General features: G+C 48.1%; 1 protein-coding gene across 6 annotated transcripts in view; it reads left to right on the plus strand.

The window, feature by feature from the left end:
* The window catches only part of FRAS1 (Fraser extracellular matrix complex subunit 1), a 420039-nt gene that overhangs the window by 371301 nt on the left and 22119 nt on the right, over window positions 1-26619 (plus strand). For 5 of the 6 annotated variants that reach the window (XM_059385668.1, XM_059385660.1, XM_059385681.1 and 2 more), the window contains 10 exons: window positions 1136-1336; window positions 2863-3050; window positions 4269-4544; window positions 7225-7457; window positions 9292-9452; window positions 10630-10844; window positions 14009-14159; window positions 15550-15657; window positions 17259-17418; window positions 21506-21622. In XM_059385668.1, the coding sequence (XP_059241651.1) occupies window positions 1136-1336; window positions 2863-3050; window positions 4269-4544; window positions 7225-7457; window positions 9292-9452; window positions 10630-10844; window positions 14009-14159; window positions 15550-15657; window positions 17259-17418; window positions 21506-21622 (1810 nt within the window). Of the gene's footprint in view, window positions 1-1135; window positions 1337-2862; window positions 3051-4268; window positions 4545-7224; window positions 7458-7629; window positions 8148-9291; window positions 9453-10629; window positions 10845-14008; window positions 14160-15549; window positions 15658-17258; window positions 17419-21505; window positions 21623-26619 lie in introns of those variants that run through there. The other variant, XM_059385694.1, reaches the window with a different exon arrangement.

Here is a 26619-nt window from a genome sequence, read left to right on the forward strand (position 1 = left end):
TTCTAGGGTCTACCTGACAGTTAGTGACACTCTCAGTTTCTGGCATAAAATCAGGACTACTGTGGACATAGGGTGAAATAAGAAATGCCAGCTTTGAAGCTGGATGCGTCCTTTATCCGGGGACTCGGGCTCAGATCCTGAAGTGAACCTCTCCCGGTCGCCTGGAAACCTGATGGAGGCTCAGAGAGGTTGTGAGTGACTCTCCCCAGGGCCAAGGAGCTTTCATCAAAAACTACCAAGTCTCCAAGGAAGCTTCTCTTCTATGATTAGGACGAATTGATTTTCTGAGAGGGAAAGAGGAAAATGAACAGAGACTCTAGAAATATCTGCAAAGTATTATAGTATATTAGAAGTGGTATGAAATTTGTAATTACTCTCAATTTTCACATTTTTTTGTCCCTATCCACAACTACCACCTCACCCTTCCCCGTGAAAATATAGTGAAAAAGAAGGCACAATTTGAAATTTTTGTAAAAAGCAACGTATTCATCACTTCATAGCAATGAGACTAGTACCTCACACCACAGTGGGCTAGGAAGGCTTGTGCTCTTCATGAAAACCACTCATTTTTAACGAAAGAACCCATGCGTAGTTAGAAAATTTTAAGGAAAGGGAGGCATGAGGGCTCTGGGAAGAAGGAACTCAGATCAGAGATGAGAGACGGACGTAGGAAGTTCAGGGAGTATATAAGTGAGATAAATTCTACAGCTTAGAAATTCATATCTCATAAATGAAAAAGAGTTGATTCATGCAATCGGTCGATCGGTATTTATCAAGGGCTTGCTCTGTCTCAGTCCCCTGACAAGTGTGTGAATCTAAAAACATTCTGTGAGCTGTACTGCCCAGATGGAAACGTGGACATCATGCATTTCAAAGTGCTTAAAAATATTTCCCCCACTATTGTTTTTAGTAAGAAACCTGTGAGGAGCAACTCCCGCAGAATCATAAATAAGTTCCTTCTCCAAAGCTTTACTGAGGAGTAAAATGGATTGATTTTTATGACCGCAAGCCATTTTTCCGTTGTGTTGCTTACTAGTGTGGAAAGCTCCCTCCTGCCTTTGTGAGGTGTTTTCAGGGGACTGGAACCCTTCGTGCTTCTCCAACTTGCTCTGGTCTTTCTAACCTGTTTCCTTAGCCCCTACCATTGAGTTCGAAGAAGCCGCATACCAGATCCGTGAACCCTCGGGGCCAGACTCCACTGCCCTCCTGAACATCAAGGTGATCCGCCGAGGAGATCAGAACAGGACGTCCAAGATCCGCTGCAGCACGCGGGACGGGTCTGCCCAGTCCGGGGTGGATTATTACCCAAAGAGCAGAATCTTGAAGTTCAGTCCTGGTAATGGAACGCCAGCCCCAGGCTGCGGGTTTTACTTGACAGAAGGGCAAATATCTTGTATTCGAAGAAAGGAACGAGCAGTAGAGGCAAACTGTGGTGCCGACTAAGCATGAAGTACTCATTAGGCACACGTTTGCTTCTACAGGAAGCTTTAAAATCTTTAGTTGCTAACAGTGGCATTGAGAAAGAACCAGAGTAGGTCCCTTGCTTCAGAACATGCTTCTGATTTGGGCTCATTTAAAAGGATGTTTTGGCTGTTGTGAACCTATGACTTGGTTGAGTCATAGATGCATTTGATTTTAAAGAACAAACATCACCACCATCATTCCGTAAAACCCGGGTACGAGGCAGTGTGCCGGGTCCTTCAGGGATGACTCAGATGCAGAAGGCACAATCTCTGTGCTCCTCTGGTTGAACATGGGCTAGGAGACGGGATACCCTGTGACGAGATTTCCAGAAAAGGTTTATTCTAGAGGGAACTACGGACATGAGTCAGGGACGAGAGAGAGGAAGATGAGATGCAGGTCACAGGGAGCTGTTTAACTTTCTTATATGGTGGTTTGATGGGAGCAATGAGACAGAGAAGGACTGGAATTCTATGCTAGATTTTCTCACAGAACTTTCTGGAGGAATGTGAGATGAACAGACCGGTGTAGGTCCTGGCGCCGTTTCTGACAGAGCCAGAAGTGGGCAGCGGTGGTAGAAGGCCTCTCAGAGACGTCTTGGCAAGTGGGGGGAGGAAGTGACCTCCTCAGAAATGAGGGGGCGACGTTTTAAAGGGCTTCTGGCTCCAACCCGTGTGCATCTGCTGGGCGTTTGCCGGAAAGGTAGAAGCCCTTCCTCCGCCTCCACACCAGGGCCGTTCCTCCATGTGTCTTGTCTTTTTCTTTTTCTGCGTAAGGATCTAGAGAAAAGAGAGGTCTTGGAAACAGCCCAGCCCAGGTGTTCGTAGGAGAGGAAGAAGGAAACTTAAGCCCTGCCAGGGATACTTGCTCCCCCAGAGAATCGTTTTGGCAGGAAGAAAAGGCAGTTCCTACGGCTCTAACCCAGCTCCTTCCTGGCTGCCAAACCCGTCCGCTCCTGTCTTGGCGGGGACGGCCTTGTAGGATGCCTTCGAGGACAGCCCTGAGGGGTGTCTGTGTGTGCAAGCGCTCACAGCCACGCAGGGGCTCATGCCTACGTGTAGAGGGAAAGAAAAATTAAGCAAAAAACCTCATAAGCAGGGTGGAGTGTATTTTGGATCATAGATTTTTATTACGACCGGCTCATGTCAGGCAGGGCCCATTAATCCTCATACGGTGTTGGATAGGAAGTCTGCAAAACTGAGCCTCTAGTGGAGTTTGGTCTCTAAAATAGATTTCTCCCTGGAGACGGGACTCAAGTGATTAGCAGCCACCGTGTTTATCAAAAACCTCTGAAAGGAAAGGGCATATTATAATATGAAATTTCAGCGGTGCCAGCCTGCGTCGTCTGAGGCAGGTCAGCTAACACGAACCTCTGCTCTTTCTGCTCTGTCCTTGGTGAAGGTGTGGACCATATCTTTTTTAAAGTCGAGATCCTAGCCAATGAAGACCGGGAATGGCACGAATCTTTCTCCCTCGTCCTCGGCCCAGATGACCCAGTGGAAGCAGTTCTTGGCGATGTGACCACGGCCACGGTGACGATTCTAGACCAGGAGGCGGCGGGCAGTCTCATATTGCCAGCACCGCCCATCGTGAGTTGCTTGACCCAAAGGAGTCCTTGCTTTTATGTCCTAGTGACTAGTAGATGGTGACTTGAGAGGAGCAGGCCTTCTGGGGCCAGCTTCATTCTTCTAACACAGTGGTCCTCCACCGGGAGCCAGCTCGTCCTTCCCTTCCTAGATCCCCCCCCGGGCCACCACCTCCAGGGGACATTTGCCAATGTCTAGTGACATCTCTGGTTGTCACGACTGTCACACTAGGTACTATTAGCATCTAGTGGGTAGAAGGCAGGGCCCTGCTAGACATCCTACAATGCACAGGACAGCCCCACAACAAAGAATTATTTGGCACCAATGTCTGTAGTGCTGAGGATGAGAAACCCCGTTTGAACATTAGAGTAAGACCAAACCATGTTGACGCCTTAGTCTGATAAACACGGGAAGCATAATGCGATTGCTCTCATTTCTTACGTGGGACCTAGAAGAAGGAGGGAATAAAGTGATGCTACCCCATGGCTCTTCCCCCCCGTACATGCCAATGCATAGAGCTAAGTATTTGCAGAAGCACAGTACCCAGTCCCCCAGTTTGGGGATGTGTAGAACGAATGCCCTGACTTTACAATCAGGAGGAAAATGCCTGGAGGTTGCCAAGCGAAATTTAAGCCGTCATAATGGAGCAGTCAGAATAAGTCTTCTAGCTTTCCCTGGCTAGTCTCATACAGAAGAAGGATCATCCCAAAGGGGTCTCTTATTCAACCGTGGAGGAAACGCTCTCCCTTTATTTGCTTTCGTTTTGCCAAATACACTACTGCACACCATTAATAATTTAATGCAACTTTATTTATTTTGTTTTTTCTTAATGCAACTTTAAACTAGTAACTGTGATTCATCATACAGCTTTGGTTACAGTGGTTCATAAACATAAAAGTATTTTTCACATGAGTGATTGAGCTCTGATTTAGGAATAAGATTAACAAAATATTAAAGCTTTTAGCTCAGGCAGACGGAGGATCTTCTTCAGCACTAAAGGTCTGTAGTATCTTCTAGGGATGCCTGGCCAAGCGCTATGAAAACTTCCACTGTTATGTTTTCTCTTTTTCTCCCTCTCTCTCTCTCTCTCTTTTTCTTTTTGTTGTATTTTAAAGAATCCCTAGCAGTTAAGGGACCTCGTGGCTCTCTGGAGAGGGGACCCTTAGTTCTCGGAGCCTCCCAACGCCCAGCCCAGTCTGAAGCTTTGTTGCTCCTTTTCAGGTTGTCACGCTTTCTGACTATGACCATGTAGAAGAAGTGAGCAAGGAGGGAGTCAAGAAATCCCCGTCCCCCGGCTACCCGCTGGTTTGCGTGACCCCCTGTGACCCCCATTTCCCGAAGTACGCCGTCATGAGGGAGCGTTGCAGCGAGGCGGGTATCAACCAAACACTGGTGCAGTTCAGCTGGGAGGTGGCCACCCCCACGGACGGCAACGGCGCCCGGTCACCCTTTGAAACCATCACTGACAGCACGCCCTTCACCAGTGTCAACCACATGGTAGGTCTGTGGCTCTGGGCCCGGTGCTCTTCTTGTCGCTCCAACTCTGTCACGCTCCTGAAGGCTCCTGTGTGGCGTTTGGAATAAAATAAACAAGTCATCAGGTACACACAGTATATTCACAGGTATTTTTATTCTTGTACGTAAGGTACTATGGTGTCGTAGAAAGAGATCCAAGTTAGTTATCAGACCATCTGTTTACTAATCTCGATTCTGCCTACTTTGAACTACGTGATGTTAAGAGGTCACTTCACCTCCTTGGGTCTGTGTTTCCTGATCTGCAAAAGAATATTTCCACTTAGTCACTTGACAAAGTCTTTGACTAATCAGATATAAAAGTGTCTATAAATGGTAAAGTAAGTCAAAAATTCCACGTAGGTACAATTACTGATTCCTCTTTTCCACATGTTTTCCGTCATTCAGTAAATAGTAGGTTATAAACCCCTGGGTAGAAGACCAAGGCTTCTACCAAGCCTAACATGCCCGGCACATGGAGGGCACACAGTAGGGATGGCGCAGTGATTAAACAAATGATAGGTTGTTTCTCAAGTGATCGGTGTTATACAGAATTGTAGGAGGGCGTGAGACGTTCACCACGCAGTTGCTGTCCTCAAAGAGTCGAGACACCAGACCAACACCTCTGCCGCCATCACAGAGCAATGAACAGTGAGGGTTTTCCCAGCCTTAAGAAAGAGCGCCCTGGTTAAGCCGCTGCCTTCGGCTCAGGTCATGATCCCAAGGTCCTGGGATCGAGTCCCGCATCAGGCTCTCTGCTCAGCAGGGAGCCTGCTTCCTCCTCTCTCTGCCTGCTTCTCTGCCTGCTTGTGATCTCTGTCAGATAAATAAATAAAATCTTTAAAAAAAAAAAAAAGAAAGAAAGAAAGAAAGAGCGCCCTGTGGGGACTGCTCGTCACAGCAGTGAGGACATTCTCCTCAGAGAGACAGCTAAAAGCAGTGGAGGCCCACAGCCTGGTAGCCCTCGATCGTTTTGATCAAAAGTAGTGCACTTAATAGTTTGGCACATGAGAGATTTCTTTCAGACGGTATTTCCCTAGATTTCTTCCTCTTCAACTCTGAGTTTGTTCCCACTTTGATGAGTGCTTCCAGAGATGGGATCATGGCACAGGGAGGCTCAGATGGGCGGAGGCTCTGGTGAAGCAGCGGCACTCATTTCCATTGTTTTTTGCACAGCGGATTCAGAAAAGACAAGAAGTCATTTCTTTTGCAAAGTAACCTAGTTCAGAGTAGCTGATAAAATTTAAAAACTTAGATGATAAGACTTTACAGCTTATGGTTTTCTAAGTATCTAATTCTCTTTTGAAAAAACCAGGAAGGCAGCTTGGTCTGATTTGGCCAAATATACATTTTTTTTTATTTTTTTTTTAAGATTTTATTTATTTATTTGTCAGAGATAGAGGGAGAGAGAGCGAGTGAGCACAGGCAGACAGAGAGGCAGGCAGAGGCAGAGGCAGAGGGAGAAGCAGGCTCCCTGCCAAGCAAGGAGCCCGATGTGGGACTCGATCCCAGGACACTGGGATCATGACCTGAGCCGAAGGCAGCTGCTTAACCTACTGAGCCACCCAGGCGTCCCAGCAAATATACATTTTTAACTTAACCAAGTTGATGTTTCAGTTTTTCTTCTTGCGATGACTTGGTGACTAATACTTTCATCCCAGTTTCCTTTGCTCTATCTTTGTTTCTTCAATTATTTATTTAATAGCATTGTATTGTGTGCATCTGTCTAAGAGGCCTCAAATCCCTTCTGAACGAAGTTCATGTGTAAATAAATAAATAAAGCGTTGGCAGCTAATTAAAACAATTTTAATGGAAAAAATCCTCTTTAATTTTTAATGGACTTCAGTGAAAACTGTTTTCATGGGTAGAATTTATAAGTTTGTATGGTTGCTTTGTGGGAGGTCTATGGCACACAGAACCACCAATTACCTTTCCTTCTTATGTGCTTCCCTGCGTGTATGTGCACATTATCTAGAGAGTTGTGGTGACCATGTAGTCTGCAGAGCCCGAGCTAAGCATTCTTATGGCTTCTCTAAGGCTGAGAACATGAAAGAATCTGTCGAAGGACCTTCACAGGCCAGTAGGTGTCAGAGGCCACGTTCTCGACTTCAACTCTTCCTGTTATTACAACCTTTGCAGCGTGTGTGGTCATTAGGCGGGGGTGGGGGAGGGGCGAGCCCTGGGAAAGAAAGGAAAATAAGAACCCCGGGAAGGAAGCCTCTCTTTTCGGTGTCCTGACACTGTATCCTCAGCAAAAGTGACCTGGAGGCCAACCAGTCTTAATGGAAGGGCTGGAGACTAGCCGCGTGGTCCTTACGCTGACGCTAACCGACACAGAGAACGATGCTGTCCCCGGGGCCGGTCATCTCTGGGCTCTTGCTCCTCTCTGTCTACTTGCTCCTGGTCTGCCCCACGGCCTTGGGCTATACATACTCGCTCCTTTGTCCCTAGTGCCTGGCTCCTGGGAGAAAGTCAGCAGTTTTGTGGTGAAGGAATGAGCAGATAGAGAGATGAGTGGATAGACGGATGGACAGACAGATGACGGATGGTCTGCCCAGATAACCCTGTGCCAGAGACTGGCCGTGTCATATCGTCCAGACGATGCAGAGGCAGGAGCTCTTTGAGGAGCAGACACACGTCTCAAGTCTTTGATCTTTCCCGGTAGGTCCTGGACAGCATTTACTTCAGCCGGCGGTTCCACGTGCGCTGTGTGGCCAAGGCTGTAGACAAGGTGGGCCACGTGGGCACCTCCTTGAGGAGCAACATTGTTACCATTGGAACCGACAGTGCTGTGTGCCACACCCCCGTGGTGGCCGGCACAGCCAGGGGCTTCCAGGCACAGTCCTTCATCGCCACCTTGAAGTACCTGGACGTCAAGCACAAGCAGCATCCGAACAGGTCGGGCCGGGGCGCCGTCCACAGCGAGGGGCTCTCCTGTGTGTGTTTGCCGGAGGAGGCAGAGCAGCGCGTGATGCTGCTGCGAAATTCAGAATCACGGTCATAAATGCCCCAGAAAGCATTTAAGTTCTTCAGAAACCCCTAAAATCCGTCCCCTTGCCTGTCTCCGTAGCCTCCTGTCCCTCGCCAGCCGGTCTGCCCACGGAGAATCACACTGACTCCAGCCCCAGGGCTCCTGACTGCGATCCCCGACCCCTTCCACTCACCGGAGTGAAATCCTGTGGTCCTGCTCTACTAGCGCCTGACAGCCCTTCTAGAAACTTCCTCATCATCTTTCCCAGTTTGATTTGGAAGCTCCTCCTCCCAGCTCCCCCTGGCACCACGTTCGCCCCTTTCAGAGCGTTACCATCATTCCCTGCCTCTCTGGCCCGCAGTAGATGCTGACGGCAGAGACCCCGATTATCGTTATTCCTGGATCCCCTCTGGCCAGGACGGTGCTTTTTGGCCCCTAAGGAACACTTGTTAAATATCTAGTGAACGGAATAATAACGCCGTATAAATTGAAAGTCACTGGACAGATGTGCTTTTATTTTTTTCCTATGCTCCCATGATTTTGATGGAAGAGAGATACTTTCATGTTTGCCTAGCTAAAAGGGATTCGTGTGTATTATACATATTCATTGAACCTTGTGGTACTTGTACCTGTGCCTTTATGAACAACTGAGTTCAGAGAAGAGGGTTCATTTGCATCGAGAAAAAAACAGATTTAAGTATGGAGCCAGGAATATGCAAATTCTTTCTTTTTTCCTCACAGAATAAGATTTACTTTTGTTAGAAAGCAGTAGCAGAAGTGCCCAAGGCACGACTGACCCCTTCTTAGCAAAAGAGACATCCCGTTCCTATTCCAAGATTCTGATTCCTCTTAAAGATGTCTCTTGGGCTTTTGTTCCAAGAGTCAAGCTATAAAAACTCAAAGGCGCCCTCAATCAACATGCTGAAAATTTAAACTTGTACAACGAAAATAACACAGCCCCTAAGTACAGTTCTGTCGTGTCTCAGTCTTAGTCCATATTTACTAAGCTCGTATTTTATTTAGAATTTTACACTACGTGCTCTGGAGACACGAAAGAAGTGAACGCAATGATCCTTGTCCTCATTGTGGGGAGGCAAGATAAACAGAGTCTGGAAGTGACAGACGTCCCCGTGCACAGGCAGCTAAGCTCTACGAGCCCCGGCACTGTGGATGGGGGCCACTGGGGGCCGCTCGCGTCGCTGGGAACTTGAAGGGGGGAGGGGGGAGAAGGCTCTTTAAGTTGGGAGGAGGCAGTAGGAGCAGAGGGATCTGACTCTTTCTAAGATATTGTCCTGGGTAGGAATAGTTGACCTTAGAGTTTAAAGAGCTCAGTGATGTCATTTGGCACAAATACTTAAAAAAATATAGGTGTCAGCCCTCCCCGGTCTCCCCCAGACACCCCCTGTGACAGAGAAGGAGACGCTACCTCTATCAGTCACCCCACTGTAGCTCACGAGGAAACAAAGCTTCCATTGAAAGCAAAAGAAAGCTTTAAAGTAATTTGTGGATGTGATGTTATCCTTCCTGGTACAGAAGAGAAAAAAATTGTGATTCCTGATTGCTATCAGGTCTGAGCCAGAGGATTTCTTGGCGGGAGGGGTGGGGAGCGACCCCACGTGGGCATCGTCCTCCTTGGGAAGCTTCAGGACGGAAAATGGTAGATTCCTTGGTGCAGGCAGAGTAAGTCGTGAGGAAGACACGTAGCACGTTAGCGGTTCCCAGCGTGCACCTCAACACTATCTCTGCCCATTTTTGCCCCAGAATCCACATCTCCGTGCAGATCCCACACCAGGACGGAATGCTGCCGCTCATCTCCACCATGCCGCTGCACAACCTGCACTTCCTCTTGTCCGAGTCCATCTACCGACACCAGCACGTCTGCTCCAACCTCGTCAGCACCCGCGACCTGAGAGGCATCTCAGGTGAGGGACGGCCCCCGCGTGGCTCTCGCCTTCCAGCCCAGCCCCGTGGCCTGGGGACACAGCAAAGAGAACTCGGCTTCCTGTCCCGCGTCCTCAGGACCTGCGGCATGAGTGGCGTCCCTCCGAGCAGGTGGCCAGGCGCAGGCCGCTCAGGCAGTGGCGCGATGCGAGAAAACAAGGGTGTGGCCATCAAACTCTTTGCACAGCAGAGATTGGTTGAGGGTGAATCACCTGCAAGTCACTGAGCCACACCTGAACGTCTAACCGGGCCGTATCTGCAGCCGCCGTAAGGGACAGGCTCTGGCTACCGGCTGAAAGTTTGTTCCTCTTCCTACTTAAACACAATTAAACTCAACACATGTTAACTGAGATCCCAGTCCTTAGCGGGGCAGAGGACCACGTGCTGGTGTTAAACATTCTAAGAAATGCGTCAACTGCTTCAGAATACTATGGTTGCCCTTAGTGCTGTAAAGAACCGTAATCCTGATACTCTAAAATCGCATCTGTATGTAGCTCACTGCTGCATTAAGGTCTTCCTTAATTTAGAACAGTTCAGTTGCTTGGCAGCATTTCTCTCGACGATTTTTGCCCATAATTTTTCCCGCAGCACGGGAGTTTCAGTCAAGCACCATTAGCGAGCTATTTACTCATTAACACAAAATTAAGATTTTTTTTCCCCCAAGTGTTCAGAAACCATAGGAGGGGAAGAGGAAGTCGGATGTTTGTTGTCTTTACATAAAAGCTGTTTTTTTAAAAAAATCAGTCTTAAAAAATAACAGTTCATCAACGAATTATCCGTATAGTAAGTCTGTGTCTTCAAGAATTGATTGCAAAGTTTCAGTGTGTTTTCTTTTCCGAGACCCGTGGGGCCATGAGCGCTGGCTCCATGGACAGTGTCAGTTGCTCACCTTTCTTCCTGGGGTTCCTGCAGCCGCTTAGAGGACCTGTGACCTCGGTCACTCTATGTAACCCAGGCAACAGGTCATCATCTAGCTCCTCACCTTCTCACCCAGTGTGTTTGGGGAGCCTGGATTGCTCTCTCACAGAGTCTCTGAGGAAGGACGGGTTATCTCAGCCTCACAAGGACACGTCCCTTCTCTCCACTCAGCTCCCGGGCAGCCCGTGAGGGGCCTGTCCACAGACTGAGTCACTTTTCCTCGCTCCTCCCCCCGCACAGAGGCCGGGTTCCTGGACGACAGGGTCTATGACAGCACGGCCCTGGGGCCTGGATACGACCGCCCCTTCCAGTTCGACCCCAGCGTCCGGGAGCCCAAGACCATCCAGCTCTACAAACACCTGAACCTCAAGAGCTGCGTCTGGACCTTTGATGCCTATTACGACATGACCGAGTTAATTGATGTCTGCGGGGGGTCCGTCACTGCCGACTTCCAGGTGGGTGTTCCGGGGGCTTCTGGGAAGGCGGCGCGCACCTGCATGCTGGATGGAAACCTCTTTTGTTCCTGAAAGCGCTTCTGTTAGGATGCTGCTTCCAGCGGCCTCCAAGAACTGGGAGAGCCGAGGGAGTCTTCTTTAATTTAAGTCCCCGAGCAGCTTGGTGGCTAGAAGGAGCCCCCCTAAGTCTGCTAAATCAATTCATTGGAAGAAGAATGTGGAACATGTTAAAATTAATGTGGAAAAAATGTACTGTCTGGCACAGCCACTTATATAAGAATCTAATATTTACTTCTCCAGATATGTATTTTTTTTTCCCTCTAGGTATACTGTAGAAAGCCAAAAGGATTTACTTTTGATGGTAAAGGTATTACAGAGTAGATGTCTTCTCTTCCGTGCGTGGGGAAATAAGTTGAAAGGAGACGCGCCCTTTCAGAAGACAAGTAGAGCCGCTCTCTTTTTAAGCATTATGGAGACAATTGTCTAAAACACATTGATTTCATGCCTACTTCAAACTTGTGCCGAACTGACAACCTTGCAAAAATGGACACTTTTTAAAATTTATTTGAGGAAGAGGTCGAATACAAGCGAGGGGGAGGGTCAGAGGGAGAGGGAGAAGCAGGCTCCCCACTGAGCAGGGATCCCAACGTGGGGCTCGATCCCAGGACCTGGAGATCATGACCTGAGCCCAAGGCAGACACTTCACCGACTGAGTCACCCAGGTGCCCCGACACTTCTCAACAGTTACTAAACACGAGTGACAGAATTTTAGTAAGAAGCCATCATCCTAGGAGGGCAGTTCTACCAAAGGGATGAGGCTAACGGATCCTCATAGGAAAATTAAATCTGAAGCAGATTGTACCCACTCGTGAGCGGCTATCTCAGTGAGCTAAAAGTGACGTCTGTCCTTCATTTCAAATCAGATTTAAACAGGAAAGAGGGACTTCTGGAGGCTCTTAGAGTAATTATTTTGGGACCCTGTCTTTGATTAAAATTTGTTTGTTTCTTTGCAATGCCTCTCCTGTTGGTTCACTCTCATTTCATGTGCACTACTGCCCTCTACCGAACGGAAAATGAAGGCGTTCTTAGGTTGGCTTTCTGTCTCTGCAGTTGCATGACCTAAGTTCAACTCCCCAAAATGCAAAACTAAGTGATTGGTTCCTCCTCTGGCTTCTCAAAATTTAGTATTCTGTGTTCTCCATGGTTTTTACCCTAATTACATTTTGGGGTATTTTTGTTCAGAATATGCCTAAAAATCTCAAAGACTAAGATTTGTCATTATAAACACCCCACTTCTTAAACCAACATAGAATAGATACACAGAAGGACTTCATTGCAGTCTGTTTCTTCAAAAATGGTTGAAACAGCTGGTATATGGTAGAAAATGTAGAATTTACAACCAAGCCCTAGATTATGTCTTTCCCTCTCATAACTGCTCTGAATCTCTTCTGAAATTGTAGCCAATCATCTCAGCATGGGAAGGTACTTAGCACAGTGTAGGTATGTGGTAAGCATTTGTCAAGGTTTGGTGTTTTGTTTTGTTTTTAAGGATTAGCAAGTAATATCATGAGGGATAAAGAATAGAAAGCAAAAACAGAGGAGGGAAAATTAGTTTTTCCAACCAACTAAATAATTATTAAGGTTGTAATATCAATAGTCTTGAGATTGGACCGTGTGTTTTTAACAAAGCCTGTGTACTAAAGGGACAGAATGTGGCGTGAGGTCCAGAGAAAATCTGAAAATTTTCCAAAGAAAACAGAATAAAACATTTCAAAAGATATTTTTTAATGAATATGGAATTAGCAGAGTCTTTTGAAATGTTTGGAATCAAACCTTGAATCCCTGACACCACTGTATATGAAAAAAAATTGTAGAAAAGGAAAATGTTGATGTCCCAAATATTGATGAAACATTTGGGTCTTTTCCTAAACTACCCAAGGAAACACTTTACATTGTGTTTGAAAACAAAAGAAAAATGTAAGTTCCACAGTAGAGTATATTATAGCATTTTGCCAATGACAAAAATAACATTTTTTCAAGCTAAGCTTTTTTATTATCAAAGAAATATGTTTACAGAGGGAAATAACAAAATGAATAAATCAAGTCCCGCATTCATACACACGTATACACAGTTACCTTCCCCATGAAAACTTCTGCTTGTATTTTGTTCTCTTTCTATCCAATTTTTGTTCATTGCATAGTAAAATAAAATTTTTTTGAGCCATTAATTAATAGCAGTAACAGGAATCCCCTTAGAAGAACTAATCTCTTGGAAGTGTGGTGTGCTGCCTTTTCAAATCTCTTTCAGTGAGGCGTAGTATGAGACGGGGAATTACACAAGCATATGCAGCTCTGAACTGTGTGTGGCTAAGTTTCCTAGATACAATATCCAAGTCCCATGACCTGAGTTCCTGTTGTGAGAGATGTGACTACTCACTAAAACACCCCCGCCAGCCACACGCTCATCCCAAGGGTCCAGACTTGGGCGTCTTTCCAGTTAGGGTTGATTCAGACTCTCCTACAGGTCACTGGAGGGACTATGTGGTCAGTGAGGGACTATGTCTTAATCCTTTGGGAATAACTGTTACTTTTAAAGTCTCAGTCAAGTCTTCCAGGAATTGAACAGTGGAAGCAAATATCCTTCTCAGTCTTCAGAATTGTTTTTGTTGAGGTGTCACCTCCTCAGAGAAGCCTTCCCAGATCAGCCTATAAAAGAAGCCTCCTGGGCACTTCTCATCTTTCTTTATTGTGTAAATGTATGCATTGTCTTACTAGACTGTGGGTTCCATAAAGGGCTTCTTACCGCTGAGGAGGAAGGTCAGTCTGGTACCTGGGCATCTCGCATGTTGTGGGCCCTTGGTCAATAGTTCTTGATTGACGGGCGCCTGTGTGACTCAGTCAGGGTCCCAGGATCGAGTCCCGCATTGGGCGGGCTCCTTTCTCCGTGGGGAGTCTGCTTCTTCCTCTGCCTGCTGTTTCCCCTACTTGTTCTCTCTCTCTCTGACAAATAAATAAATAAAATCTTTTTTAAAATTTAAAAAGAAATTATTGAGTGAGTCAGTGGCTAAATGAGGAAGTGATAGTTGAACTGAGACGTCATAACCAAATGCGTCTCCATCCCAGGGAAGAAATAACCCTCTGTGTGCGCACCGTTTGCTTGGCAGGTGAGAGACTCCGCTCAGTCCTTCCTGACGGTCCACGTGCCGCTCTATGTGTCCTACATCTATGTGACAGCCCCCAGGGGCTGGGCCTCCTTGGAGCACCATACCGAAATGGAGTTTTCCTTCTTCTACGACACCGTTCTGTGGAGGACAGGTACGTCCATTGAGAGCTCAGCTCTCCCGACCTTAAGGTCAAGCAAGATGAGGCGAGGCGGCAAGTAGTGACTTCTGACGGGAGCTCCATTCCTCGTCCCGCTGTCCTGCAGACAGTCAGAGCAGGGCGGCCCCTCGGGCCGAATGAACAAAGCGAACCAGGTTGATCTTGATATATTTCTCCACTCCCGTGCACCTGATTCGAAGACGCTTTTGCTCCTTAGATGCCACAAATCACACCATTTTTAACTAGGAGCGAATGACATGATTATACTCCAGAGGGACACCTCTGAACCCCTAACAGGCAGTGTATGAATCGATCTGTCACTTGCTGTCCTCTGCTCTGGGTCCCTAGCTACCTGGATTGAGTTTTTAATCCCTGGAAGCCTTCCAGTGTCCGCATATACGGACGTGCTTCTTTTCAGGAACCAGAGACCCATCTGCTGGTGGCCGCCCCTCAGCTGGGAGCTCCCCCTCCTCCCGTGCCCCGGCTGTCCCACTGCTACCGCACGATGGCCCGGACAGGTGTCCCCTTCCTTCTGCTGCTCTCGCTGTCCCTCCTGGCCTCCCTGGAGGGGGTTTCCTTGGTCTGAGCGGCTAGACAGCTCCAGGAGTGCCCCGTAGCTTGGGTTTCATCCCTAGTAATGGGAAGTACAGGCTTTTTTTTTCTGTTGAGTGATTTGAACTTGAATCATTTGTTTTATATTTCTCTTAGGAAACTAACCTGAAAGTTTTCACACTCTGGGTCAGATCATTTCTTGCGCTTTGGGGTTCTTTTTGAATGTTGTTTCCCCTCCTTTGTTTACCCTTTAGTTTGGGGTCCTGCCGAGCCCACTGAGCACCGTGATTGTAATTGCCCCCCGGAAGCCGCGGTTTGCTCGTGTGGTGCCGTATGTGGCTGGGCTTCTACGAGTTAATCTTGAATTGCCCATTGGTTTGAATACTAACTGTAGCCACCAGGACATTTCTTATGGTTCTGTTGGGTCACGAAAGGTGTCCTCGTGAGGAAAAGTAGAGAGAGTCTGAAGCAGATGCACTGTCTCACGTCCTGGTGTAAAGTTGACAGGAAGAAGTTTAAGGACCAACTTTTTTGAGCAGTGGGCTAGAGCCTGACTCTGGGCTGTGGCATTTTCAGGTATGAAGAAACTATGTCGAGGAGAACGGAATTGTCACCAAAAACAAAAACAAAGACCCAAGTAGAATGAACTGTTAGACAGTTTTAATTGGCCAATGTGCCTAAATACATTCTGTGTTCATATGAATATGCAAATCTTTCTTAACTTACATTCAAATGACTTAGAGGTGTCCCGGGACGACCCACATGTCGGTTCCGATCTCGGAGACGTTCTCTGTTCTCTAACCTGGATGTTTGGTGTGTGGTGCCTGCCCAGGAATCCAGACGGACAGCGTGCTCTCTGCCAGGCTTCAGATAATAAGAATCTACATTCGAGAGGACGGCCGCCTCGTCATTGAATTCAAGACCCACGCCAAATTCAGAGGTAAGATCAGGGCAGTTTTTCCCCAATTTTTTTTATTAAGAACCATGACGGGGCACCTGGGTGGCTCAGTCGGTTGAGTGTTTGCCTCTGGCTCGCTGGGATCGAGGCCCGCCCTGGGCTCCCTGTTGCACAGTCTGCTTCCGCCTCTGCCTCTACCCACCCTGCCTGCTCATGCGCTCGCGCTCGCTCTCTCTCTCTCTCTCTCTCTCTCTCGCATAAATAAAATCTTTTAAAAAGAGAAACATTACAAACATAGACAAAAGGCAAAAGAGTAGAGCAATGAAAAAGTCAGCAATTGTTACCATTTTACTTTATACGTATGTCTCCATACTCACACGCATGCACATTTTTTTGTATCACATTTGAAAAGAAGTTGCAGCCTTCATGTCAGGTGACCCTAAATCCTGCAGGCGACATCTGTTCAGAACGAGGGCATTCTCTTACACATCACAGTGGTGTCACTGCATCCAAGATTTTGAAGATTGATCCATCATACCTAGTTCCTATTCATATTCCCTCTCTTGCCTTACAAATGTCTTTTCCATTTGTTTTTATATTTATATTTGTTTTATATCTGTTTATATAAAAGGAACGTGGGTCCAATCCATATTTACATATTACATTCTGACTGTTATATTTTCTTCATCTCTCAGTCTGGAAGTCTGTCTACTGTTCATCCATGACACTCTCTGACTGCATTTTTAAAGAGTAGAAGTATGGGGGTGCCTGTGTGGCTCAGTGGATTAAGCCGCTGCCTTCGGCTCAGGTCATGATCTCGGGGTCCTGGGATCAAGTCCCGCATTGGGCTCTCTGCTCAGCAGGGAGCCTGCTTCCCTCTATCTCTCTCTCTGCCTGCTTCTCCATCTGCTTGCGATCTCTCTCTGTCAAATCAATAAATAAAATCTTTAAAAAAAAAAAAAAAAAAGAGTAGAAGTATCCTGCTGAGTAACCTTTACCTTTTCAATGATGTTTACAATCGTCTCCCTCTACTGAGGACTTGACTGGCTTTAAACGTAATTTTATTTAAGATTTTATTTATTTGACAGACAGAGATCACAAGCAGGCAGAGAGGCAGGCAGAGAGAGAGGAGGAAGCAGGCTCCCCGCCGAGCAGAGAGCCCGATGCGGGACTCGATCCCAGGACCCTGAGATCATGACATGAGCTGAAGGCAGAGGCTTTAACCCACTGAGCCACCCAGGCACCCGGAAATGTAATTTTTTTTTTTATCTGAAACTGATATTTCTGTTATAAACAAGACCTTTCTGCCTGTAAGAATCATGTTTTTGGGAATTCAAAACTAAGTGTCCTTGACACTCATTGCCACACAAGGACCCTGTTATTGTGAGTCCACCCACACCACTTCCACAAGGAACACGGGTGTTGTTGACAAATCGTGTGACCATCGCGTCCACCATGCGTCGGCTGATAGGCCAGGGTGCGCCGTGCCGTCCAGCCAGGGTGGAGAGATCCCAAGCTGTGAGGGGAAGGCACAGCCTTACTTGTTTGGTGGAAGGATATGAGTTCGGTGCAGGCTTTAGCAGAGGGGTCGTCTCGCGTACGACCAGACTCACGGTGAAATGTCTTGCTTCCCCCTGAAACAGGGCAGTTTGTGATGGAGCACCACAGCCTGCCGGACGCAAGGTCGTTCATACTGACTCCAGACCACCTGGGGGGGATCGAGTTTGACCTGCAGCTGCTGTGGAGCGCGCAGACTTTCGACTCCCCGTATCAGCTCTGGAGAGCCACGAGCTCCTACAACAGGTGGGTGCGGGCCGGGGCTTGGGGAGACCTGAAACGCTCTCAGTCTCTTTCAGAGGCTTGGGACACGTGGCTGTGTCGTCATCGTCATCTTCTTCTTCTTTTGGCAGAAGTTGGCTTTCCATTTTAAGGGGAGGGGTAGAAACGACCCTTTGACAAGTAGAGAAAGAAACAGTCGGATCAGCTCGTGCTGTTCAGATGAGGAGGTGGTTACCCTTAGGACACGGATATGACTGGGAAGGCTGCACATCACTTCTGTTTACATCCCGTAGGCTAGAGTTTAGTCCCGGGACACATCTGCCTGGAAAACACGTCTAATTAATACCTTGGTGGGGCACCTGGGTGGCTCTGCTGGTTACACATCCTTGGTTTCAGCCCCAGTCATGATCTCAGGGTCATGAGGTCGAGCCCTGGGTCAGGCTCCACACTCGGCACAGAGTCCGCTTAAGATTCTCTCCTGCCTCTGCCCTGCCCCCAGCCCCCCTGTTCATGCTCTCTCTCTCTTCCTTTCTCTCTCTCTAAAATAAATAAATAAAACCATTTTTTAAAAAACCTTAGTATAATAAGAAAATTTCCATCCAATCACTACAACCAGTTCAAAATCCAGGATCTCTGGTTATCAGGTCCAGATGGCACCCCTTTGGTGCAATCTTCTGTAAAATAAATAATAAGCTTTAATTCTCTCCTACACCCAAAATAGAGGTAGAATAGGAATTGGTTCAATACGTAAACTATGTCATTCGTAAAGGGGAAGGATAGGAGAAACACTACTAAAACCACACCGTAAAAAGGATAATGAGGCAGCCGTCACTAATATTGTCATCTCATTTTCTATGTCATGGCAGTAAGACTGTAGCATGGAGCTCCTGTTCGAGCTTTCTAGTTACGACGTAGCCGGTTGTCCTAAGAATCAGTTTCAAAAAGATTTCTTTGTGAATTTTAGGTTTTATATCAGATATTTTTTTAATAATGATTCCTTTGAAATCAATATGTAATAAACTTCAAAGGCTACGCTTCCTAGAGGCCCATGGGATCATACACGTACTTTGTCCTGAGTTACAAACACAGAAACGGTCCTCTCTACGTCCTCTGCTGACTCCCCACGGCCTCCCGGATAAAGTCCAAATTCTTTATTCGAAGCCCGTGCCCTCCCCCACAGCCTCCTCTCAAACCCAACCTTCTGAACCGCATTAAATATCTCCCGGACCCGGACCCCACCTGCCCGTCAGCGCGGCCTTGCCTGTGTGGTTCCCTCTGCTCTCCCTGCTCTTCTCACAGACCTCGAACTCCTCGCAGCCCCAGCTCGAAGACTCAGTGCTGACCCCTCTGGGATGCCCTCCCTGACTCTCCATGCGCGGCTGGAAGCCCCTCCTCCCCTTCCCACTTTGTTCCAGCTCACACTGGAATGCAGCTCATGTGACGTCTCCACGCAGGGTCCCATTTTCCATCAGCTCGTGAGCTCCCCGAGGGTAAAGCCATGCCTGATTGATTGAATCCCCAGAGACGCAGGTTTTAGTGCGTGGTTTAGGTCCTGAATAAGCATCTTAAGAGTTTAAGTTTAAGGAAAGGAGATAAAACTATATAGAGAAACGGTAAAGTGTAGAACAGCATCCAGCTAGCTGTGCTGTGTGCGATGCGAGAGGTGCCGAACGCGGAGACCATCGCTGTTCAGGGAGGGCTGGGAGCTGCACAAGGCTTCATGGAGGAGGTGGGCGGCCCGTGCTCCGTGATGCGGTGAGGAAGGTCTCGTTCTCAGGAAGGAGAGGAGGAGACCTACAGAATTCAAAACCTACCTCTAGGGCCTGGTTTGGCATATTTACAGGGATACTGAGGAAATGGACCTACATCGTATTTAGGGATGAGAAAAGTATGACTGTGGGGTTGGGAAGCCATGTACTTTGTCCTGCATTCATTTGTTCAACAAACGTTATTGAGCATTTTATTTACTGTGCCTTAGGGTAGGTTCTGGGCAGAAGGATGCATCCGTGGACAAAATAAAGATGCACACAGTGTTTACAGTGAAGTACAAAGACACAAAACGTGGCCATAGTAAAAAGCATAGCAGAACATGTCAGAAAGTGGGAGTGCCATGGAAACATGAAGGATTTATTTTTAAGAGTTTATTTACTTATTTGACAGAGAGAGAGAGAGAGAGAGCACAAGCAGGGGGAGAAGCAGAGGGAGAGGGAGACGCAGGCTCTCCGCTGAGCAGGGAGCCCGATGCACGGCTCGATGCCAGGACCCGGGATCATGACCTGAGCCACCCGGTGCCCGGAAAAATACAGGATTTAGAGCAGACTCTGAGGGGAATCAGGAGTGATTTCAATTAGGATGCGCACAGTAGGCCTCGTCGAGAGGGTGCGTCTGGGCGAACCCTTGGAGGAGGCGGGGAGCTCGCTGGCCGGGCTCCGGAGGCCGCAGCATGACCCGCCCCCTGGGGAGGAGCAGGGCGGCCGGGGGGACCGGAGGGGTGAGCAGGGAGGAGAAGGGCAGGCGGTAAGGTCAAGGTGGGGGCGGGGCACACGCAGGGCCCTGCAGACCCGAGCTTGGACTTGGCCGTTACCGTAGAGCGCAGTCGGCTTGAGCGGAGGGGCGACATGATCCCGGCCGGGTGCAAGCAAGGGTTGCGGGCGGACGGTTCTAAGTGTTTCTATGAAGTACGGGTCACTATTCCCCTTATGCGCGTCAGTCTTCATGTAATTCAGGTAGGGAGTGTAAGGTCCCATCTCCCCTGTTCCAAGGCTTGGAGGAAGGGAGGGGCCGTGGAGGAAACGGCAGAGACATACGGACGGCCCGGCAGGAAGGGACTTAGAAACTCAGCCCTGAAGGTTTGTGTGTTTTGCTGAAAGTCACAGAACTGTGGAAAAGGCAAAGGCAAGCGAGGTTTAGAGCATCTCGCAGTTTCCAGGTTCTGCCGTTCCACTGAAATGAACCCAGGATGTGTCATACACGTTGTACTTGTTTATTTATCTAACCAAATCTTTGCTGTAATTTTATGAATAAATTGATAAATACAAAAGAAATGGACAAACAACAAATTCGGCAAATGTGAGAACTCTAAGGGATTGTCCACAAGAGTTAAAATTACAATCCATAACCCTACCCTCTTCATCCCGGGGACAGCAGCCTCCCAGGACTCTGGAAGAATCTTCCCGAAGCCTCTGGCTGTCTGGCTGTCTTCCAGGCAGGCTCTCAGGGCGGCGGCTGCGGCTCCACAACAGCTGTGAGGGTACAAAGGCTCCCTGCTCTTGGTGACATAACCTACAGAATCCTGTGATCCAACACAAATAGGGAAATGCCCAGCGCTTAGTCTCCTATGAGAAGAGACGTCGTTCTACAACACCGTGACGGGCTGGGTCTGTAGAGTTCGGAAGAGGAGCCCAGAAACCAAATGCTAAGGAAATGGGGGTGCAGGCATTCTCTGGAGTGAGGTGCCCTTTAACCCCGAGACATTGGCCATCACTTCTGTCAGGGCAGCCATTGACCTGTCCACGCCTTAATAAATAAAATCTTGGGGTGCTGGGTGGCTCAGGGGGTTAAAGCCTCTGCCTTCGGCTCAGGTCATGATCCCAGGGTCCTGGGACCAAGCCCTGCATCGGGCTCTCTGCTCAGTGGGGAGCCTGCTTCCTCCTCACTCTCTGCCTGCCTCTCTGCGTCCTTGCAATCTCTGTCTGTCAAATAAATAAATAAATAAAATCTTTCACAGTCAAGAATGTGTTGAACGGGGCGCCCATCTCCAAGAAACGCTACACAGAAACTGTCAGACAAGCTTCGTGGAGATCTAAAGGAAGTGACCCGTTCTGTTTTATCTTCTCTTGAACCTTTTTACAATTTTAGAAACAAGATGCCTCCCTCAGATTTTCTCGTGGAAAGGGCTGCAGTGGGGTAAAGTAGCTCTATTTAACACGTCTGGACAATACCCTGACGGTTGCAGGGACCGGCGAGGACTGTCTGAAGATTGCGTTCGGGACTCGGAAAGCCTCTCGATTTGGAGCGCAGAGACCCCCGGACCTGTGCTGAGCGAAGGCGGTGTGTGTGGTGAGTAGAAGCTAGAAGACGGCCTCACCGCAGTGTGCTTGCGTCTTTCCAGGAAGGACTACTCGGGCGAGTACACCATCTACCTGATCCCGTGCACCGTGCAGCCCACACAGCCGTGGGTTGACCCTGGGGACAAGCCTTTGGCCTGCACCGCACATGCCCCGGAAAGGTAGGGAAGCCAGCGAAGCCTCACGGCCTGTCAGTTCACCCCCTCGCTCCTGTGTGCGTGCGTGTGTGTGTGTGTGTGTGTGTGCGTGTGCGTGTGTGTGTGTGTGCGTGTGCATGTGTGTGTGTGTGTGCGTGTGTGTGTGTGACGGCGGCATCGGTTGCCGCGATGGCTTCATGGTCAGTCGCACACAGACCGGGTGGCAAAACACAGCCACCGGACGCCCGCATTCCCAGCTCAGGTCAAGCAAGGCAGCACTCTCCCTTCTTCTGTCGGCTTTCTCACTACAAACGAGTATCGTTTTCAGGGTCTGGGTAGTGCCGTGGTTTGCACATTTTTGTGCTTTTTTTTTTTTACCAGTGATTTCATGTTGACAGCGGTTCCCAAGCTAGTGCTGAGGTCTACCTGATGCCTAAGTATAAGAAGCCTCAGGCACAGGTTCTAAGTGCTGTTGCCACACGTTCTATGTTAACAAATTAACAACATATTAAATAAGGTGTTTTAAACTGAAACATGCAGAGAACGGGGCTAGGTATTGGTCAATCGGTGAAAATGCCATGACGCGTGCTGCAGGAGCTCTGCCCCATGTCTGCCCCGGGACAGTGGCTAGGTACCGACTGACACACATTCACCGTGACTTTACAGAACATCCTTACTACGAAAACCGAGGATCAACTCTACATTAGCCGGTACCCACCTCAGACCCGAGACTGTCTGCATCCCGCCACACCTTCCCTCATTCACCCAATTTTGATTCAGCTCTTACTGTGTGCGGGCTCTGGTCTGGCCTGGAGACTACAGCGGAGCATTACAAGTAGCCTCTGCTCTCAGGCAGCGTCTAGTCTTTCCCGCAGCTGGGGCAAAGGAAGAGGAAACTTTTTTTTAATTTCTTTTCAGCGTAACAGAATTCATTGTTTCTGCACCACACCCAGTGCTCCATGCAATCCGTGCCCTCTCCAATACCCACCACCTGGTTCCCCCAACCTCCCACCCCCCGCCCCTTCAGACCCCTCAGATTGTTTCTCAGAGTCCATAGTCTCTCATGATTCACCTCCCCTTCCAATTTCCCTCAACTCCCTTCTCCTCTCTATCTCCCCTTGTCCTCCATGCTATTTGTTATGCTCCACAAATAAGTGAAACCATATGATAAATGACTCTCTCTGCTTGACTTATTTCACTCAGCATCATCTCTTCCAGTCCCGTCCATGTTGCTACAAAAGTTGGGTATTCGTCCTTTCTGATGGAGGCATCATACTCCATAGTGTATACGGACCACATCTTCCTGATCCATTCGTCCGCTGAAGGGCATCTTGGTTCTTTCCACAGTTTGGCGACCGTGGCCATTGCTGCTATGAACATTGGGGTACAGATGGCCCTTCTGTTCACGACATATGTATCTTTAGGGTAAATACCCAGGAGTGCAATTGCACGGTCATAGGGAAGCTCTATTTTTAATTTCTTGAGGAATCTTCACACTGTTTTCCAAAGAGGCTGCACCAACTTGCATTCCCACCAACAGTTTCAGAGGGTTCCCCTTTCTCCACATCCTCTCCAACACATGTTGTTTCCTGTCTTGCTAATTTTGGCCATTCTAACTGGTGTAAGGTAGTATCTCAATGTGGTTTTAATTTGAATCTCCCTGACGGCTAGTGATGATGAACATTTTTTCATGTGTCTGATAGCCATTTGTATGTCTTCATTGGAGAAGTGTCTGTTCATATCTTCTGCCCATTTTTGGATATGATTGTCTGTTTTGTGTGTGTTGAGTTTGAGGAGTTCTTTATAGATCCTGGATATCAACCTTTTGTCTGTACTGTCATTTGCAAATATCTTCTCCCATTCTGTGGGTTGCCTCTTTGTTTTGTTGACTGTTTCCTTTGCTGTGCAGAAGCTTTTGGTCTTGATGAAGTCCCAAAAGTTCATCTTCACTTTTGTTTCCTTTGCCTTTGGAAACATATCTTGAAAGAAGTTGCTGTGGCTGATATCGAAGAGGTTACTGCCTATGTTTTCCTCTAGGATTCTGATGGATTCCTGTTTCACGTTGAGGTCTTTTAAGGAGGAAACATTTTTAAGAGGATGTTAAGGACAGGATCTGACATTACCATAGAGAAAATTTGGAATGTGATGTTCAAATTAAGAAACTGAGAATGGGCCATCGGATTTGGCGATTGAGAAGTGGTTGGTAATCTTGACAAAGGGCAGGCTGGGGACTGCCTGGACTGAGTGGACTGACTGATTAAAGCGTGATCAGATCATGAGAGACCAAGGAGAGACAGTAGAGACAACAGGGATAAACTATGCCTACGGTGTTTATTATAAGAAATGTCAGGGGAAAGGCACAGTGGTTAGAAATAGATACAAAGCCAAAGGAGGTCTTATTTGTGATTTAGAGTGGAAAATATTTCAGGGTGGCTGTATATTGGTGGGAGCAACCCTATTGGTCTGTTAGGTGAAATGTAATGTTGCAGCAGGACAAGGGGAAGTCTGCAGAGCCAAGCCTTTGAGCAGGGTGGGGATAGGTCCAAGACAAGAGGGGAGGGGCCCGCCTTCACTAGAAGCCCAGAGCCCTCATTCCCTGGAAGAGGAGAGCAGGCCTATATGGATCTAGGTGAGGGGAGAATTTGTAGATTGGAGGACAGGAATGGCAAAGTAGAATCTGCTTAAATCTGTTTTCTCCAAAAAATGAGAAGCTGAGCCTCAACTAGAAGTCAGGAGTCCTGAGGGCTGGGAAGAGAGGAGGGAGTGAGGCAGTCATCTCAGAGTGGGGAAGTGGGCATGCTGGAGGGTTGCCGATAGCAGCGGATCGGGCAGTGCTGAGAGCCTGATGAGTTGTTCTAAAATTTCCATCTCATTGACAATAAGACAAACTGTGCATATTCAAGGTAGATACAATTCGATAACTTCCGACATACGTATTCACCCATGAAGCCACCACAACTAGCACAGTGGCGAACACATTCATTTCGTCCAGGGCGTTCCTCATGCCCCTCAGTAGCCTTCCCTCTCACCCTCCTGAGCCACCGCTTTCTCCGGGATCCACTGATCTGCCTCCGTCACTACAGATTACTTTGCACTTTCTAGAGCTTCATGTCAATGGTGTCACACAGGATGCATCCTTCTCCAACTTTGCTCATGGAGCGCGAGTATTTTCATGCCTTCCTGTTGTGCGCAGCAGCCGTCTGTCCCCGTCAGTGCCGGTCATCTCCCAGGGAACAGCGGTCCTCAGCTTCATTTGTCAGCTCATCTGTTGGTGGACGTTTGGGTTGTTTCCAGGTGATGGTGGTGAGAAGTAAAGCCACTATGAACATAGACACACGAGCCTTTACATGGACATAGGCTTTCTGTTTTCTCATGTGTGTACGTAGGAATACAGCAGCTGGATCACATGGTGGATACATGCTTAACTTTTTAAGAAACTGCAGACAGTTTTCTGAAGTGTTTGTTACAGGGTGTCTACCCTCCCCCCATGAGTGTGCTGGTGTTCCCATTCCTGGTCACAGTGGTCAGGGAGGTCCCGTGTGATTAGAGAATGAACGAGTGGAAGTAACAGTAGGGGCGAGCTGGGAAGGGGAGGTGGTAGTTAGGAAGGTGCTGGGAAATGAGACTTGGGGAGGTGGCGCATAGTGGGACCGTGATGCTTGAGTGGCTACGGTGGGGTGGACAAGCTCTTTGGAGGCAAAGCTGTCAAGGAACTGAGAGCTGAAGAGTGTTAGATGATTCATCCCTGTGGACGCTGAAATCGCCAAGATCCGTGGTAGGAGCACGGTGGTCAGCCAAGTGAGCGAGGGGAAGTGACCAGGACAGCGGTAGTTGGCTGCAATAAGGAGGAACAGAGGGAAAATAATCCGGCGACATATGCCGGGGGATTGGATTCACGTATTCCGTTTCTAAGTTATGAACAGATTTTAGATAGAAGACCATCTGTAAAACCTTGAGTAATAGAACATCATCTGATAGGAATTCAACTGCCTGAGCGAGTACCTCTGGGACGGGGCTACTGATGATCGAGTAGGTAATCGTAACTGCTGGTGATGTTACACATCACGTATGGGGTGCAGAGGGTGTGGGAGACTCTGCACTAAGCTCCTAACATTTACGGCTCACTGTAGTGTGCCCCCACAATGTTGACACTGTTATCCCCATTTTGTAACAGGTGAAAGTTAGAGAAAAATAAAAGAGCTAGAACATTCCCAGTACCTTTTAGACACCTGTAGCGGCCCTCCAGTTGCCCTGTCCACCACCTTCCCAGCGGGGGAACCACTGGAGTGGTATTTGTCCTTGTCATCCCTTGTTTTGGTTTCTGGTTTACTCATATTGGCTTGTGCATGGTTTTGTGAGGTTCTGAGCGACATAAAAATGTCCTCCTGCACCGATTGTCTCTGCAGCTTTTCTTGGTTTGCTGCTGAGTCACTTCTTGCTTCAGAAGTGGACCAGCATTTGTGTTGATCCGTGTGCTGTGTGAGTACTGTACGGTGAGCCTCTCGTCTAAAGTGCTCATTGTGGGGGGATGCCGCAAGTTATTGGGCCATTCTGCTCGTGTATAATCCCACATTCTATTGTGAAGAATGCTCTGGGTGTCTCTGAGCATACACAGGTGAGAAGAGTTTCTCCCCAGGAGGTGCCAGACCTTTTTAAAAATTCTTTTGCCATTTGGGAATGACAGAAAGGAGCAAAAGAGACACCAGCCCATCTGCATCCCCTGGTGCTGTGTGGGCTTGGGGGTCACAGAGGGAACAGTGTCATTGGGTCCCTTTACTGAGGCTTCAGGTTTGGGAGTCTTTGCTTTACATCAGGGAGATCATTACTTGTGGGGTCCCTGTTCTTCCTAGGGTGACTCTCCGTAGGGCCTACCCTTGCTTTGGATCATCTCTGTGGCTCCCTAGGGACGCATTAGAACTGCAACACAGAAAACAAGGCCGCCGCAGGGAACTCGGGCTGAACTCAGAGGAACTGTATCTCCTCGAATGCCTGTTTTTGTGAGGTCTGTTGGACCTTCTCAC

This window comes from Mustela nigripes, chromosome 1 (assembly GCF_022355385.1).
Source record: "Mustela nigripes isolate SB6536 chromosome 1, MUSNIG.SB6536, whole genome shotgun sequence".
Lineage (NCBI taxonomy): Eukaryota > Metazoa > Chordata > Mammalia > Carnivora > Mustelidae > Mustela > Mustela nigripes.